Source organism: Myxine glutinosa, chromosome 1 (genome assembly GCF_964187855.1).
Source record: "Myxine glutinosa chromosome 1, kmMyxGlut1.1, whole genome shotgun sequence".
Taxonomy (NCBI): Eukaryota; Metazoa; Chordata; class Myxini; order Myxiniformes; family Myxinidae; genus Myxine; species Myxine glutinosa.
In genome coordinates, this window is record NC_136261.1 from 187897374 (window position 1) to 187914312 (window position 16939).

General features: G+C 49.4%; 1 protein-coding gene across 4 annotated transcripts in view; it reads right to left on the reverse strand.

Moving 5' to 3' along the window:
- Positions 1 to 16939, reverse strand: part of SPTBN5 (spectrin beta, non-erythrocytic 5) — a 305552-nt gene that overhangs the window by 272848 nt on the left and 15765 nt on the right. For all 4 annotated transcript variants that reach the window (XM_078781338.1, XM_078781331.1, XM_078781325.1 and 1 more), the window contains 2 exons: positions 15999 to 16166; positions 2678 to 2794 (listed from right to left, as the gene is read on the reverse strand). In XM_078781338.1, coding sequence (XP_078637464.1) covers positions 2678 to 2794; positions 15999 to 16166 — 285 coding nt within the window. The remainder of the gene's footprint in view (positions 1 to 2677; positions 2795 to 15998; positions 16167 to 16939) is intronic.

Sequence of the window (16939 nt, forward strand, 5' to 3'; positions counted from 1 at the left end):
ACTTTCAGAACTGAGGAAATCTACTGTAATCTCGATTATACCCCACAAGTGTTGGGTACGTACCGTTTTGTTGGAAGAGACGTAACGCCGATGCTTTCGATATTTCATGGTTATTTTAACAATCGGTTTGTTTGCGTTTCACACTGAATGAAAAACGTCGAGGTAGAGCATGGCGATTGTGATATATGACAGGTTCGACGATATGTTCAGCCTGAACTAAATTGGAATCAAAATGCTTGAGTGTGGAGTAAGCAGTTGTACTGCCGTAATGACATCAGACGTAATCACATCAGACGTAATCACATCAGACGTAATCACATCAGACGTAATCATATCACCCTGTCATGTGACCAGATTCTCAGCTCTGAATGGTATACGTTTGAGGTGACATACATACATACATACACACATACATACATACATACATACACACATACATACATACAGACCGACAAACACTGTTCTAGATGGCTTTGCCCTATGCCCTATGGGCTACGCCGTAAAAAATTGTAAACTTTGTAAACGTAAAATTTTCATCTAGGTTTTCTCGATTCAGCTGTGTTCGACTCCATGGCGAATTTCTCTCGTCAATTGTTTGCATTTCATTTCTTCAGTCACTTGCACTTAACTTTGTCATGATGTTTCAAGTCAGTTGTGTTTCACTCACTGATCTCTTTGCTAACTAGATCGGGTGCCTAACGTTAATTGGTTGGGCAGTCCCACTGATCTCTATACTGGACCGCCAGGGGGAAACAAGATGGCCGCCAGTACACTTCCGGTGGCTTCAAACCCGCCTTTAGGCACCCTTTCAACTTAGAATGGAGATCAGTGAGCGGTCCTGAAGCCACCGGAAGCGCTCTATCCGCCATATCTTTTCTCCCACAACACAGAAAATCCCGTTTGCATCAATACAAATAGTTGCTTCAATGTGCATATTTCCTACGAAAATTACACCTTCCCACTTGATTTTATTCCATTCCGATTTGATTTAGTCCATTTTAGGAAAAACAAGTACAAAAAGTTTTAATTAAAACAACAGCCGCGTCGATGTTACACAATGCCTAGATGCAGCTGTGCCTATAACGTCGATGTTATAGGCACAGGACATTCCTATTGATTCGATTACTTGATGTTATTTTTGTGCAAAGTGAAAATATATCTTGGCAATTTCCAGTGTGTGGCGACGAATTTTTAATATATCTCGGCATTTTCCCGTCTGTTATTTCAGGCGGTGTATGACTGACCATGCCGCGATTTAAAAAAAATATATCTCGGCAATTTCCCGTGTGTGGCGACACGTGAACGAAGCTATGCTCCTCTCTCCACATTATTGTGACGACGTATAAATTAAATATTTCATCGTGACGATTGTCATCAAATGGACGAATTTTTAATATATCTCGGCATTTTCCCGTCTGTTATTTCGGGCGGTGTATGACTGACAATGACGCGATTTAAACAAAATATATATATCTCGGCATTTTCCCATCTGTTATTTCGGGCGGTGTATGACTGACCATGCCGCGATTAAAAAAAAAAAAATCTCAATGCATTTGAAGTTACAGGCCTTTGAGAATTCATTTCGTTCTATAAAGGGCAACTTTCATCGGATTTTCTTCCCGTTTTTTTTCAACCGAGTCTAAAACTATGTTAGCGACTGTGAAAAATGAAATGATATATCGAATTTGATTTGAAATAAAACTGTGTGAGAGAGGAAGACACCACGGGCCTACAAAACAGGCCTCAAAGCTATGCGAGTTAATAAAATGGTGGATATTTGTTTATATGAAGCCTCTCCCAGAATGGGTGGAGCTATGGTTTCCAGAATGGGTGGAGCTTTGAGGTTTTGTCTTCTCTGCAAGAACAACAAGAAGAAGAAGAACAACAAGAAGAAGAAGAACAACAACAACAACAACAGCAGAGGGCACTCTATGACCAGCGTCTGCGACGCGGCTAAAAACATTGTTATAATATTGATGAAAGCCATCATGTGCTGCTTACGGTCGTAAAAACCGCGAATGGACTAAAATCAAAGGGGAAGAGGAATCACATTTCATTTGTAATATAAGTGGCATTTACCTTAGTTAATAACAGTCGCATCTCCTAAGGCGAGTACGATTTGGTCTTTTCCGAAGACAGAAGCCTCTTCCGGAAGATTGCTTTGCGCCGAACAGGCAGAAGAGAAGCAAGATGGCGGACAAATGGCTTCAAAAAATGAGCTTCTCCTCCTCTCCAGTTGGTGTGGAGATCCGTGGTTTCACCTTGATTGAAAGTTAATTTCGAGTTGTCTGTTCATATTTCAATGTCAGACGGATTGGATTTTATTTTGAGCTGAAAGTTAATTGTTCGTAATATATTTTCAGTTTTCCCACACTACCATTCATTCATTCAAGCATGAAATCATTGGATGCACTCATTCATTCTTCGATTTCGTCATCTGTGAACATCAGAATGCATGCAAATGGTGCTGTGGTATAATAAGGACTGTTGGGTTGAAGAAATCCTTGGAAGAATTCATTCAGAATTTCATAAAGTGGTTTTCTTCTCCAAGAAGCGACCTGCAGTCGACTCCCAATCTGGGGTTTTCATCCTTGTGTCAACACATCCAACGGAGATATGTCATGCAATACGCGACCAAATATGTAACGGGTGATTCTGGTGTAAATTAAGGCCTCACCTCCTTCAAAATACTGGAGACCTGGAACCGGAGGATGATGACCCAAATGAGTCCCAGAATGAGTGTTCGGTCACCATCGACGATGTTCTCGGCGCCAATCAGCTTAGCATCGGCAACCTGAGGGGAAGGGAAGGAATACGAGGAGGAGAAATTCATTTAAAATTTATAACTTTTGCAGAAGGATGTTCTGCTTGGGAAAATTATTTATTAAAATAGACAAGGTTCTGACAGGATGCTACAGAAGAAGCACACGTTGAATTATCGGATTGGAGTTTCGCAGGCATAGTCCGGCAGATATGTGAATAATTGTGGTAGAATTGTGCCTTTGATGATACAAGCATGAAACTTGGCACACAGTTAGGGCATACCCTTACAGTGAAATTTGGATGTAGGGGCATTCCAGATTTCTCCTTGGCCCAAAATGGCGGCCATTTTACAAAATGGCGGCTAAGAAGGACATATTTACCTATTATTTCAGACTTGTCATTTGTGCTGCTATTGAAACACAATGTAATGAGCATATTGTGGCGGACACAAAAGCCCACTGGCGTGGTGACATCATTCCACGCACCAAGTGGGCGGTGGCCACGCCCGAGGGGTAGGCGTGGCCTCAGGATATACACCGGGCGACCAGCCCGGAAGAGTTCAGTGTTACAGTGTAGTCTTACAATAAAGACGTTCATATGTTACCGCTTGTCCGCTTCCTCCTTGCTCACAAGCAGCGCGCGTAACGCCGCGCTTTACTGGTGACCCTCGACGTTGGATCTGCCGTAGCGATCCTTCCGAACACGACGCCATTGCAATGGCCAACGACAAGTCAATGGCGATTAAACTTCCCGAATTTTGGGAGGCCCAGGCCGAGGTCTGGTTCGTTCAAGCCGAAGCCCAATTTCAGCTTCGGCGCCTCACCAACGACGACCTGCGCTACTGCCATGTCGTCGCCTCCCTCGGGCCCGGCACGGCCGCTCGAGTTGTGTCCGTCCTTCGCCACCCACCGGACGGCCACAAGTACGAGGCACTCAAGCGGCTACTCCTAGCCACGTTCAGCCTCACGGACGACGCACGGGCCGACCGCCTCCTGGATCTCCCCGAGCTCGGTGAGACGTGCCCGTCGGTCCGAATGGACCATATGCTGTCACTGTTGGGCGACGAAGCCCCCGGTTCGCTATTCCGGGCGCTTTTCCGTCGCCAACTTCCAGCGCAGGTTCGCCTCGCGTTGGCCGGGACCGGCTAACGGAACCCCAAGCATTGGCGGCCGAGGCGGACAAGTACTTCGCCGCTTCGGACACGCGGGCGAGCGTTGGCGTGGCCGTCACGGCCTTCGACGCTGCTGTTCCACAGCATCATCTTCTACAGCACGCTGAGTTTCAGCAGCATGCTGATACGCACCTCGTGAACGCCGCCACGCCCCGCCCACCGCCGCGGCGAAAACCGCCACCGCGGGGAAACCCGTCGACTCCACCGGCCTGGCGGAGCCAGCCGCGCTCCTCCAGCTCCACCACCTGGTGCTGGTTCCACGCCAAGTTCGGCCACGAAGCTCGGCGGTGTCATCCGCCGTGCTCCTTCAACGGGTCGGGAAACGCCCGGGCCGGCGCTCAATTGTGGCGATGAGCGCCGGCCGTTCGAGCAGCCTGCTGTTCATAACGGACACCTTCTCCGGGCGCCGTTACCTGTGTGACACGGGAGCACAGGTGAGTGTCATTCCCGCCGGCACGTCAGACAAGCACGCCGCGGGTGGGGGCCCCGCGCTGCTTGCCGCGAACGGGACGCCCATCCGTACGTACGGAAAACGCTGCCTCTCTCTGCGGTTTGGAGGGCAGGTTTTCCGATGGACGTTCGTCACCGCCGACGTGCCCATGGCACTGCTTGGCGCGGACTTCCTGTGCGCTAATGGGCTCCTGGTCGACGTCAAGCGAAGACGGCTTGTCCAGGCCGAGACGTTCAGCTCGCTCGCATGTGCGTTGCCCAGCTCAACGAGCGGCTTGCCAAGCGGCTTGCCGAACGATTCGGTTCCGGCCACGTTGGTCTGTACGCTTCCGGCAGCGGACGCATTCACCCGCCTCCTCGCCGGCTTCCCGGCCCTCATGCGGCCCACCTTCTCGGCGGGGGCCTTCAAGCACGGGGTGGCCCATCACATCCCCACCGTCGGGCCACCGGTCTACGCCCGGGCACGCCGCCTCGAGCCGACGAAGCTGGCGGTGGCAAAAGCGGTGTTCGCTACCCTGGAGCGACTCGGCATCGTTCGGCGCTCAGAGAGCGCTTGGGCGTCGCCGCTGCACATCGTGCTGAAGCCCGGCGGGGGATGGCGACCGTGCGGGGACTATCGCCGTCTCAATGACGCCACGACTCCCGACCGCTACCCCGTCCCCCACATTCAGGACTTTTCCGCCCGTTTGGCGGGCAGGTCCTTCTTCTCGAAGGTGGACCTCATACGCGGCTACCATCAGGTCCCCGTCAGGCCGGAGGACGTCCCGAAGACGGCGGTCATCACGCCATTCGGACTCTTCGAGTTCCTGCGCATGCCCTTCGGTCTGAAGAATGCGGCTCAGGCGTTCCAGCGACTGATGGACAGCGTCCTGCGCGACTTGGATTTTGTCGACGTCTACCTGGACGATATCCTCGTCGCCAGCGCGTCCCGCGAAGAGCACCTACGCCACCTCCGCACGCTCTTCGAACGCCTGGGCCAGCATGGCCTGATTGTGAACCCCGCAAAGTGCCGGTTTGGCGCCGCCACAATCGATTTTCTGGGGCACCGTGTCACCAGGCACGGAGCCGTCCCCCTGCCGGCCAAGGTGGAGGCGGTGAAGGGGTTTCCGCGCCCCCGCACGATCAGAGGGCTGCAGGAGTTCCTGGGCATGGTGAACTTTTACCATCGGTTCCTGCCCCGTATCGCCCAGCTCCTGCGCCCCCTGCACGAAGCTCTCCGAGGTAAGCCGGGCAAAGGCGACGTTACCTGGACCGAGCAGATGGACACGGCGTTCACGGGCGCGAAGCTCGCCTTGGCTAACGCCACCATGCTCGCGCACCCGGCGCCCGATGCACCGATCGCCCTCACCACCGATGCCTCGGACTACGCGGTGGGCGCGGTGCACGAGCAATGGGTGCGTGGAGCTTGGCAACCGCTGGCGTTCTTTAGCCGGCAGCTTCGCCCGCCCGAACGCCGTTACAGTACCTTCGACCGCGAGTTGCTCGGACTTCACTTGGCGGTCAGGCACTTCCGCCATCTGCTCGAGGGCCGGGCGTTCACTGCCTTCGTCGACCACAAGCCGCTGATCTTCGCGATGGGCAAGGTCACCGAGCCGTGGTCGGCCCGGCAGCAGCGTCACCTCTCGGCCATGTCCGAGTACACGACGGACATCCAGCACGTCGCGGGGAAGGACAACCCGGTGGCGGATTGCCTTTCCCGGGCCGTCGCCCACGCAGTCCACCTCGGCATCGACTATGCCCGGATGGCAGCGGACCAGGCCGCTGACCCCGACGTCCAGGCCTTGCGGACCGCCGTCACGGGCCTCCGCGTCACCGAGGTGCCGTTCGACGGCGCGGGCGTGGCCCTCTTGTGCGACGTCTCCCTCGGGCGTCCTCGCCCCATTGTGCCCGCGGGCTGGCAGCGCCAGGTGTTTGACGCCATCCACGGCCTGTCCCACCCGGGCGCGAGGGCCTCCCAAAGGCTGATCGCCGACAAGTTCGTCTGGCATGGCCTCCGGAAGGCCGTCCGCGGCTGGGCCAGGACATGCCTCGCGTGCCAGCGCGCCAAGGTGCACCGGCACACCCAGGCCCCGTTGGCCCCGTTCACGGTGCCGGAACGCCGGTTTGACCACGTCCACGTGGACCTGGTGGGACCTCTGCCCCCCTCGCGGGGTTTCACCCACGTCCTCACCATGGTGGACCGCACCACCCGGTGGCCGGAGGCCGTGCCCTTGGCGTCGACAACGGCGGCCGATGTCGCGCAGGCTTTCATCGCCACCTGGGTCGCCCGGTTCGGCGCCCCCTCAGACATCTCATCCGACCGCGGCCCCCAGTTCACCTCGGAGCTCTGGGGGGCGGTTGCGCAGGGGCTCGGGGTCCGGCTGCACCGAACCACGGCCTACCACCCCCAGGCTAACGGCCTGTGTGAGCGATTTCACCGCTCATTGAAGGCCGCGCTCCGGGCCACCCTCCGCGACGGCGGCTGGGTCGACAGGCTCCCCTGGGTCCTGCCTGGGCCTCCGGACGGCGCCCAAGGAGGACCTGCGCGCATCCGCGGCGGAGTTGGTCTTCGGGCAACCGCTGCGGGTGCCGGGCGAGTTCCTCCCCGACTCCACGGCACCATGGTCCGCGGCACAGCAGCGCTCCGCTCTGCAAGAGACCGCCCAGAGGTTCGCCCCGGTGCCAACGGCATGCCACGGGCACCCACCGACGCACGTCGCCCCGGAGCTTCGCACGGCGGAGTACGTCTTCGTCCGCCACGATGCCCATCGGACACCACTGCGGCCCCCGTACAACGGGCCTTTCCGCGTGCTGGAGACCGGGGCGAAGCACTTCACCCTGGACATCGGCGGTACTCCTGACCGCGTTTCGGTAGACCGCCTCAAGCCGGCCCACCTCGATGTGGACCATCCACCGCCAGTGGCCCGACCCCCACGTCGGGGCCGCCCTCCTGCGGGCGGACCCCCGGCACCGCCCAGCCCCGCCGCCACGGCGCCCCCCGGTCCTGCACCCATCCCAGGGGCAGCCAGGGGCATCCCACCTGGTATCCCTGCACCCCAGACGCCGCCGATCGCCAGGGGGCGCTTCGGCCGGGTCATTCGTCTGCCCCGCAAACTGGCCCTCCAGGTGCGCGGGAATTCTGGGGGGGCGCGTGTGGCGGACACAAAAGCCCACTGGCGTGGTGACATCATTCCACGCACCAAGTGGGCGGTGGCCACGCCCGAGGGGTAGGCGTGGCCTCAGGATATACACCGGGCGACCAGCCCGGAAGAGTTCAGTGTTACAGTGTAGTCTTACAATAAAGACGTTCATATGTTACCGCTTGTCCGCTTCCTCCTTGCTCACAAGCAGCGCGCGTAACGCCGCGCTTTAATATTATAAATTGTCATGTACATGCTATGCAATACCTTCATACTGGGTTCAAAATTGGAATCTACGGTGGCCTATAAGGGGCAGAACAAATGGTTTACCATTGCAATAGACAGGACTGGTCTAGCGGTTTAATTATTTAACTTTGCATGACTATCTGATTTCTCCTGGGTGTAATTTTGGTTCAATACCTTTATATGAACAACTTTGATGTAGCTTTATGAACTTTCCTATCATAGACTAGGTGACTATAAGGAACAATGCAAGGCTAGTGAAAAGTTACGAAAGCGAATTACTATATTTATGATAATAATGTATGTATTTCTTTTTCAGATGATAACTCGACTGCACTGCACCTTCGCTCATTGACTGTAGTAGCTACCTAGATTTGGTTCCCAATTTGTATATTGATTGGATGGTGGTGGTGGATAATGCTTAATTGACAATGGCCAACAAAAATTTCAAGCTATTAGACCCCCAAAGCCCTAGTACATCTGGAACAAACATGCCTTATCTGACAGATTGGGAGAAGTGTGTGTTATGTCAGGAGGTCACCGATGAGGCCCTTGCCTGTCCAGCTGATTCCAAGCGAACCACAGGGTCCGGATACCAAACTCTTGCAGATTATCTCCTCACCTTCAGCCAGATGGGCTGCCTGCCAAAATCTCTAGAACTGTCCCGCCTGGACGATGGTGAAGGTATCCAGTCAACCTTCCAGAGCCACAAGGCTAAGTGGCATGATTCATGCAGACTGAAATACAACAAAACTGAACTGCATCGGGCACAAAAAAGAGAAACGTCTAGTGAAGAAACCGCAAGTGTCTCAAGAAAGTACACCCGTCACAGAGTACATGTAGACCACACACAGCCACAGCCTGAAAAGTGTTTCTTTTGTGACAAACCAGCGGGTACTAATTCTCTGCGAAAAGCTTCCACCTTCGACCTCGATAAACATGTCAGGACAGCTGCCCTGAAACTAGGAGATCAGGCACTTCTTGCTAAACTGAGTGCAGGTGACCTTATAGCACAGTACCACGTGAAGTGTCTGGTGTCACTTTATAACAAAGCAAGGGCCACAAGCACAACACTGAATGAACAAGATGATATCAATCACGGTATAGCACTTGGAGAACTAGTGTCCTACATCGATGATGCCCGCACAGATGCTCTTGTGACACCAGTGTTCAAGCTGGTAGACCTAGCAAGACTATACACCACCAGGCTGGAACAGCTTGGAACAGTCTTGACCAGGCGTGTCCACTCCACCAAACTCAAAGATCGAATCATGACATATTTTCCAGACCTAGAGGAGCACATGTCCGGTCGAGATATTCTGCTTGCTTTCAACCAGGATGTTGGCTCAGCCCTTCAGAAGGCATGTGATCACGACACTGACAGTGATGGAGTTTGTCTTGCTAGAGCCGCAAATATAGTTCGTAGAGACATGTTGAAAATGAACTCAACATTTAGTGGTTCATTTGAAGCCCACTGCCAAGAACATTCGGTACCTAATTCGCTTGTATCACTAGTTTCTATGATCTTGAATGGTCCTAACATCCAAGAGCAGTCAAGCCACTCGTCGGTATCAACACCTACTCTCACAATCTCACAACTCCTTATGTTCAACAGTTACTCACGCCGCAGAGAGAGTAGCAGTACTACCACGTCCACGAGGCACAGTCACAATCGGGAGACTCCCCTGCCTGTGTACCTGGGCACCCTTATCCACACAAAGACTCGAAAAAGAGACCTGGTTGATACTATGTTCAACCTGGGTCTCTCGATCTCCTATGACAGGGTGCTTAGCATCTCCACGGACTTGGGGAACAGAATCTGCCGTTTCTTCCAAAATGAGGGTACAGTTTGCCCCCCTGAGCTAAAAAGTGACCTCTTCACAACTGGGGCAGTGGATAACATTGATCATAACCCCAGTTCAACAAGTGCCCACGACTCCTTCCATGGCACTGGCATTTCACTTTTCCAGCACCCAAATAGCGATAGCCGTGGAGTTCAACGGGTAAACCCAGATGACACATCAACAACAGATGCACACCTGCCACAGTCATACACCATCGTACCTCCTGTTGTTCTGGGTAAATGTGACCCACCTGTACCCAAGCTAGCGGGTCCCAACAAAAGCAACTGCCAACTCATCCCTGAAGCAATGCAGATTGAGTACAGGTAACTGATTATTGTGTTTGAACTGTGGACAGTTATATGTGTACCTAAATAACCAAGACTTGTTAACTTGTGTGGACTTGTTTGTTCTTAATTGTGTTCATTATCTTGCATTTTGACAGGTGGCTGGAGCAGATGGAGAAGACAGTGCTATCTGACACACCACTTAAGGGAGACGAGACAGTATCATGGGCTGGATACCATGCCAGCAAGCAGTCTATTCCAGAAGAACCAGAGTGTAGTGTGGCCTTAACTTCATTGCTGCCTCTCTTCTATGACCAGGCAAAATCTGTGGCAATGATTCGTCACTCCATGGATGTCATCAAGAAAGCAATCGATATTCTGAATCCAGGTCAGATCCCTGTAATCACACTTGATCAGCCACTGTACACACTTGCCAAACAGATCCAATGGAGATGGCCAGAAACACACGGAGAAGATCACTTCGTCATGGTCTTTGGTGGACTCCATATTGAGATGGCAGCATGGAAAACCCTCGGTGACCTTCTGGATAGCAGTGGGTGGACAGGCGTTCTGATGCTTGCAGGGGTTGCTACAAGTGGTACTGCTGATTCCTTCCTGAAAGTGACCCATGTGACACGCACACGACGAGCACACCAAGTCACAGCCAGTACTCTCTATCTTCTCCTGAAGGAAGCCTACAGCCAGTACACCAGTGGACTAGATGAGGGACAGGATACGATACCACTAGATGACTGGTGCGGTGAACAAGCCAATGCAAGTCCACAGTTTCAGTTCTGGTTCCTAATTATGCAGCTAGAACTGGCAGTCCTGATCTATGTGAGATCCGTCCGTGAAGGAAACTTCCAACTGTACACTGATGCTCTGACCAAGCTTGTACCATGGTTCTTCGCCTTGGGACATACAAACTATGCCAGGTGGATCCCAGTTCACTTGCGCGACATGGTGACACTTGCAACAAAGCATCCAACTGTATACGCACAGTTTCTGGCAGGAAACTTCACCATGAAGAAGACTACACGTGCATTCTCTGCCATAGCCTTAGACCAGGCACACGAGCAAAATAATGCATTGGTGAAAGGTGATGGAGGGGCTGTAGGTCTTACGGAGAATGCTGCAGCTTTGCGCCGATGGATGGTGTCTGGTCCAGAGATGGCCAAACTGATCTATAAGTTCGAGGCCACAACAGAAAAAAGAATTAGGAAAACTGAACTAAAACACCATGAACAGACAAAGCACACGCAGGTAGCCTTTGCTCGAGATGTGAGAGCACTCACCCGTGTCATAGGAGAGATGGGGAACCCATTCTGTGACGACAGCAAAGATCTCTTGGTGCTAGACAGCAGAGACCTGGCAGACCCAGCAGTCATCAACACCCTTTACCAGATCGAGAAGCTGGGAAAAGAACAGTATGACACATATGTGAACGAGAGGCTTGTACATCAGACAAAGCCTATCACTGACCCAATAAAAAGAAACAATCTCCCTCTCTTCAGCCGACCCCCAGTCAGAGAGAAGTCAAGAACAGAGTTGAAGGTGGTATCTCTGAAGAATGACTGCGTTCTGTTCTCCAGGCTGTTTATTGCATCCCAGACACGGAATGGAGATCTTGATGAATTCTTTGCACATGAAAACCAAGCTTGTCCCCCTGCATTGTCACAAATGGGCAAAATCCGGCTTGGAACCAAGTCTGATCTGGTTGGGTGCTTAGAAGATCTGATCACCTCACGGGAAAATGATGATGTAAGCCCCCCTGTTGAAGTCATGATCCTGGATGGAGCAGCCATCGTGAACATGCTGGCACCTCGTAATGCGAAGACCTTCTCTGAGTATGCATCACTAGTATTCTTGCCATACATCACATCTCAGATACAAAATAAGAGCAGGGTTGATATTATCTGGGATGAATATTTCCCAGACAGTTTGAAAGCCGACACCAGGAAGACGAGGGGTAAAGGCACCAGGAGACGAGTTGAGCCATCTAGTTCCATCCCTCGAAACTGGCAGGCCTTCCTTCGCATAGACGAGAACAAGGTGGAGTTGTTTGACTTTCTAGCAACGAGGATAGCAAACATTGAGACTGACAAGCAAATCGTCACCACAAACCACAAAGAAGTTTTTTGTACACAGCCACGAGATGTTACTGGTCTTTCCCCGTGTAGTCACGAGGAGGCAGATACAAGGATACTACTCCATGTCCAAGATGCAGTCAGACAGGGCTATACCAAGGTGTCAATCCGCACAGTGGACACAGATGTTTTGATCCTTGCAGTGGCAGCAACTGGATATCTTGACATCGATGAACTCTGGGTTGCTTTTGGCACAGGGAAGAATTTCAGGCACTTGGCAGCTCACGAGATGGCTGTGGCACTGGGACCAAACAAGTGCCGAGGGTTGCCATTCTTCCACGCCTTCACTGGGTGTGACACCGTGTCCTGCTTCGGCGGAAGGGGGAAGAAAACAGCATGGGAAACATGGAAAGCCTATGATGAGGTCACCTCAGCTTTCTGCGCACTGGCTGCCACACCAACCATTTCAACTGCAAATGACAACATGGATCCACTGGAGCGTTTTGTTGTTCTGCTCTACGATCGAACAAGCAGCCAGGAACATGTTAACGATGCCCGCAAGCATCTCTTCACCCAGACTGGTAGATCAATAGAGGCTATCCCACCAACGCAAGAAGCCCTCAGACAACACATCAAGAGAGCTGCCTACCAAGCCGGCTTTTGTTGGGGCCAGATGATGATTTGCGCACCTGAGCTCCCATCGCCAAGTGAATGGGGTTGGAAACAGAGTAATAACGGCTGGGGGATATATTGGACAACCCTCACAGAGGCAACTGAGGCATGCCGACAATTGATTAGATGTGGATGCAAGAAGGGTTGCAGGAAACAGTGCAAGTGTGTTAAGGCCGCACTCCAGTGCTCAGCTCTGTGTCACTGTGCAGGGGAGTGCACACGATAGTATACAGGAGGAATAACACACCTGTTACATATACACAAACATGTGGAAGACTGTTTTGTAGACTGTTTTATAGTGAAAGTCACTTCCACAGCGTTAATGTGGCATTTTCACTTCATTTCCATTGTGTTTCTGGAGTTTGCTCAAAATAGCTCAAAAAGTAATTATTTTTGTAAAGAATAAGGACCAAATAAATGTTATGTGAGTTTGTTGACATTTAATTATGATCTTACAACCTGTTTACGTGAAAAAAACATCATAGGTGTGCTTGAGCAATAAGTAAATCTAGTTTTATAGACATCGGTACTGTGTATCTTATTATCCGTAAACGGCCATTTTTAAAATGGCCGCCATTTTGTCCCTAGGAAAAGATTTGAATGCCCCTATATCCAAAAATCTTCCTAGTAGTATGCTCTATCAGTGTTCAAAATTTCATGCTTGTATCACCAAAAGCACAATTTTTTCACATATCTGCTGGGCTAGCAGGGCGTCACATCACAAGGTGTGCTGCTCCTTTGATGGAGGTTAAGCTGGGTGTCCTGTGTGCTAGAATTCGCTGGTGGACGTTTAAGATATCACCGTGTCTTTCTCGGAGAATGGGCAAGTTATTTCCGGCACTCTGAATAAATTACAAATTCCTGCCCTAGTCAAAATCAGCTCCAGTCGAAGGTCAGGCCTGGCCAGCCGGTTCGTGAAAGACTTAGGCCCAAACCTTCCCCAGCCATCCCCGCAAAAGGGTAGAAATATTTGCACCTGTAAACGTAGTAGTAGTAGTAGTAGTAGTAGTAGTAGTAGTAGTAGTAGTAGTAGTAGTAATAGTAGTAGTAGATAATCTATCTATAATTCCACTAATCTCTGTGTGTATGTTTGTTTGTATGTTTGTCTGTGACCGCTGTTTCTCGACAACTACCGGTCCGATATACTTGAAACTTGCCAGGTATATTGCTGGGGACCCGAGGATGTGCCTTTTCAAGGTTTTAAATTAATCGCAGAAGTAGTTACCGAGCTATGTCCAAAAAACGATTCAACCAATCAGAGAGCAGCGAGCTATCACATGTGCCGAACGTGGCGAACAGACTCTGCCTCGGATGGCACATTTGAGAGCGTATTCATTTATTTCCCGTCGGCAAACTATGTTGGCGTTAAACTATGTTTTAAAACTAATTAAAACTACTATCTATAATTCCACGGGTCCGATAAAAAACACCGTACTCGCAAGCCGTTCGCTTTGGACCAAACCATTTCATGTAAATAGAGGGGGGGGGGGGGGGATTGTCACCGTACTCGCAAGCCGTTCGCTTTGGACCAAACCATTTCATGTAAATAGAGGGGGGGGGATATAATTTTAGATATATATATAGTACGGGCATGCCCTAGTATAATAAAAGAGATGTTTAAAATATACATACAGGCAAAAAACTAGTCTGACAGTCAGTTTGGGATCTATTCTGATGGCCGATGTACTGCAGGATGTTTCACCTTCTTAGAACAATTAGGGAGATTTAAGGGAAAAGAAAAAAACCTTTTGCTATTTGACTGTGAGATACAACGAAGCATGAGTTACAAATTCATATTTGTGATTCGGTTATGATGAAATGAGGAATTTCAAAATATAAAAAAATTCACTTCATATTGCGATGTCAAGAAGAGTCTTTTCAATTGTCCACAAGCATGTCAGCAGGTAGTCGCTGTGGTTTCCACTGGGGTGTGTGCCTTGCAATGTGTGATATGCTGTGCTGTGTCTTATGTAATCTGACTACTTCCTTTTACCCAAATCTAAACAAAAATTTGTCCTGATTACTGTAGGAAACAACAGAGGAAAGTTAAGAAACTGTGAAAAAAAAAAAATCTACACAAAGGTTCACCAGTACCAATCTGTAAACTTGTGGTGTTAAAATAAATTAATACAACCTGTTTGTCCCACTTATTTCGCTGCAAGTTATAAATTTGCTTGCAGTTAACTTAATGCTGGGATCACAAAACACTTGTGCTACAAATATAACAAGGAGGAGCAATCAGAGATGGCAGACCCTCGCCAGGACGTGTTTTTCAGGCTTTTGTGTTAAAACAAATATGGCGATCGAACCACTTGACCGATGACATCATAATTTTTTTTTTCTCCACCAATTTATCCCTCGATGACGCTCAACAAATTTCATCTTGATCGGATGAATTTTTGTAATTGAAGAATTATGACGTCATAACGGAGGAGCCTATGACATCATCATTAACATATGTCATTCCACATGGAGAGCTCTTTACAATGAGCCATGTCTCAATTTTCTCAACGTACCGCTTTCGGAGATATAGAGATGCAAAAAATTTCAGTTTTTCCAAGATGTCGGCCGAACCACGTGACCGATGACATTATCACGTTTTTCTCCACCAATTTATCCCTCGATGACGCTCAACAAATTTCATCTTGATCGGATGAATTTTTGTAATTGAAGAATTATGACGTCATAACGGAGGAGCCTATGACATCATCATTAACATATGTCATTCCACATGGAGAGCTCTTTACAATGAGCCATGTCTCAATTTTCTCAACGTACCGCTTTCGGAGATATAGAGATGCAAAAAATTTCAGTTTTTCCAAGATGTCGGCCGAACCACGTGACCGATGACATTATCACGTTTTTCTCCACCAATTTATCCCTTGATGACGCTCAAAAAATTTCATCTTGATCGATGAAGTTTTGTACTTGTCGAATTATGACGTTTTTATTCTTGAAGGAAGCCTTTTATTCTTGCGCTGGTTGAAAGAGCTCAAAAATCGGAGGTTATATACAGTATTTCTTAACAGTAAAGAAATGTTTTTTGTTTTCGGGAGTGATTGAAGCGGTGGTCTGTTGCATATACACCGCTGGAGTTTTAAAAAAAATTGTTTGTTTGAAAATTTTTCATTTCAATGTAGAATTGCATTAATTTGAAGCAAGTTTTTTTTTTTTTTTTAATTCCTCTCCGAGGAGCATTTCCTTGTTTCAGGGTGGGACAGACAGACCGCATTAGACTATAATATAGAAATTATCCTTTTTGGCTCTGACATCTCTTGTTATTCCATGCAAGGTGCTCAGCAAATTGATTAAGATGGCCTGTGCAGTTGTTAACAAGGAAGTGTGGTCAAATCGAAGCATAGTGCCTTTGAGTGCAGGAAGGTGAGAGCATTATGGTTGTTCTGAATGAAGTGCAGACGTGTGCGACCCCGTGCAGCACGAGGCAGACGTTGATCAGACAGCAGTTCGAGCAAGCGGAGCAGCAACACGCCATCTTGCACGTCCGAGTACAGCTCGTTGACCTTGAGTTGAGCCTGCACTCAGCACAAACCTTCTGCTCATTTCTAAAGCCATTTCAAATGTTAGTTACAAAAAAAACTTTCCTAACAAGAGAATCAAGGCTCGTTAGAGTTTAGTACTTATTAAATAACCATAGTTGTTGCAAACAAAATCTTCATTATCTTCAAAGCATTCCAATGCATGCTTGGAAGCATTATCCATTCAACATAAACCGTGCAATTATTCCATTGTACAGTTATTGTAACCTTATTGTACTTCATTTTTACTTGCAAGTTGTTCAAATAGATCCCTGAAAGCTCATGGTTGGCTCAGGGTGTACATATGCCACCCATGCCATTAGGGCCATATTACCTGTAAGGGGGGAAGATTTTAATTACCTCCGCCACCAAAGGTGGATAGAGGTTATGTTTTCACCCCTGTCTGTCTGTCTGTCTGTCCGTTTGTCAACAAGATATCTCAAAAAGTTGTGGACGGATTCGGACGACATTTGACAGAGATGTAGCGTATGTGACAACGACGAAATGATTAGATTTTGGTGAAGATCCGGATTCAGATCCGTCTACTAGAATTTTTAAAGTGATTCTTCACCATTGGGAGATCGGGCCAAAAACGATATATAGCAGGATATGTGAAAAAGTTGTGGATGGATTTGGACGAAACTTGGTGGCCCAGTTGGGTGTCCGACAAGGACGATTCGATTCGATTTTGATGAAGATCTGAATTATGGATTCGGATATGAGAATTATTTAATGTTAAAGCGATTCTTCACCATCGAGAGATAGGGCCA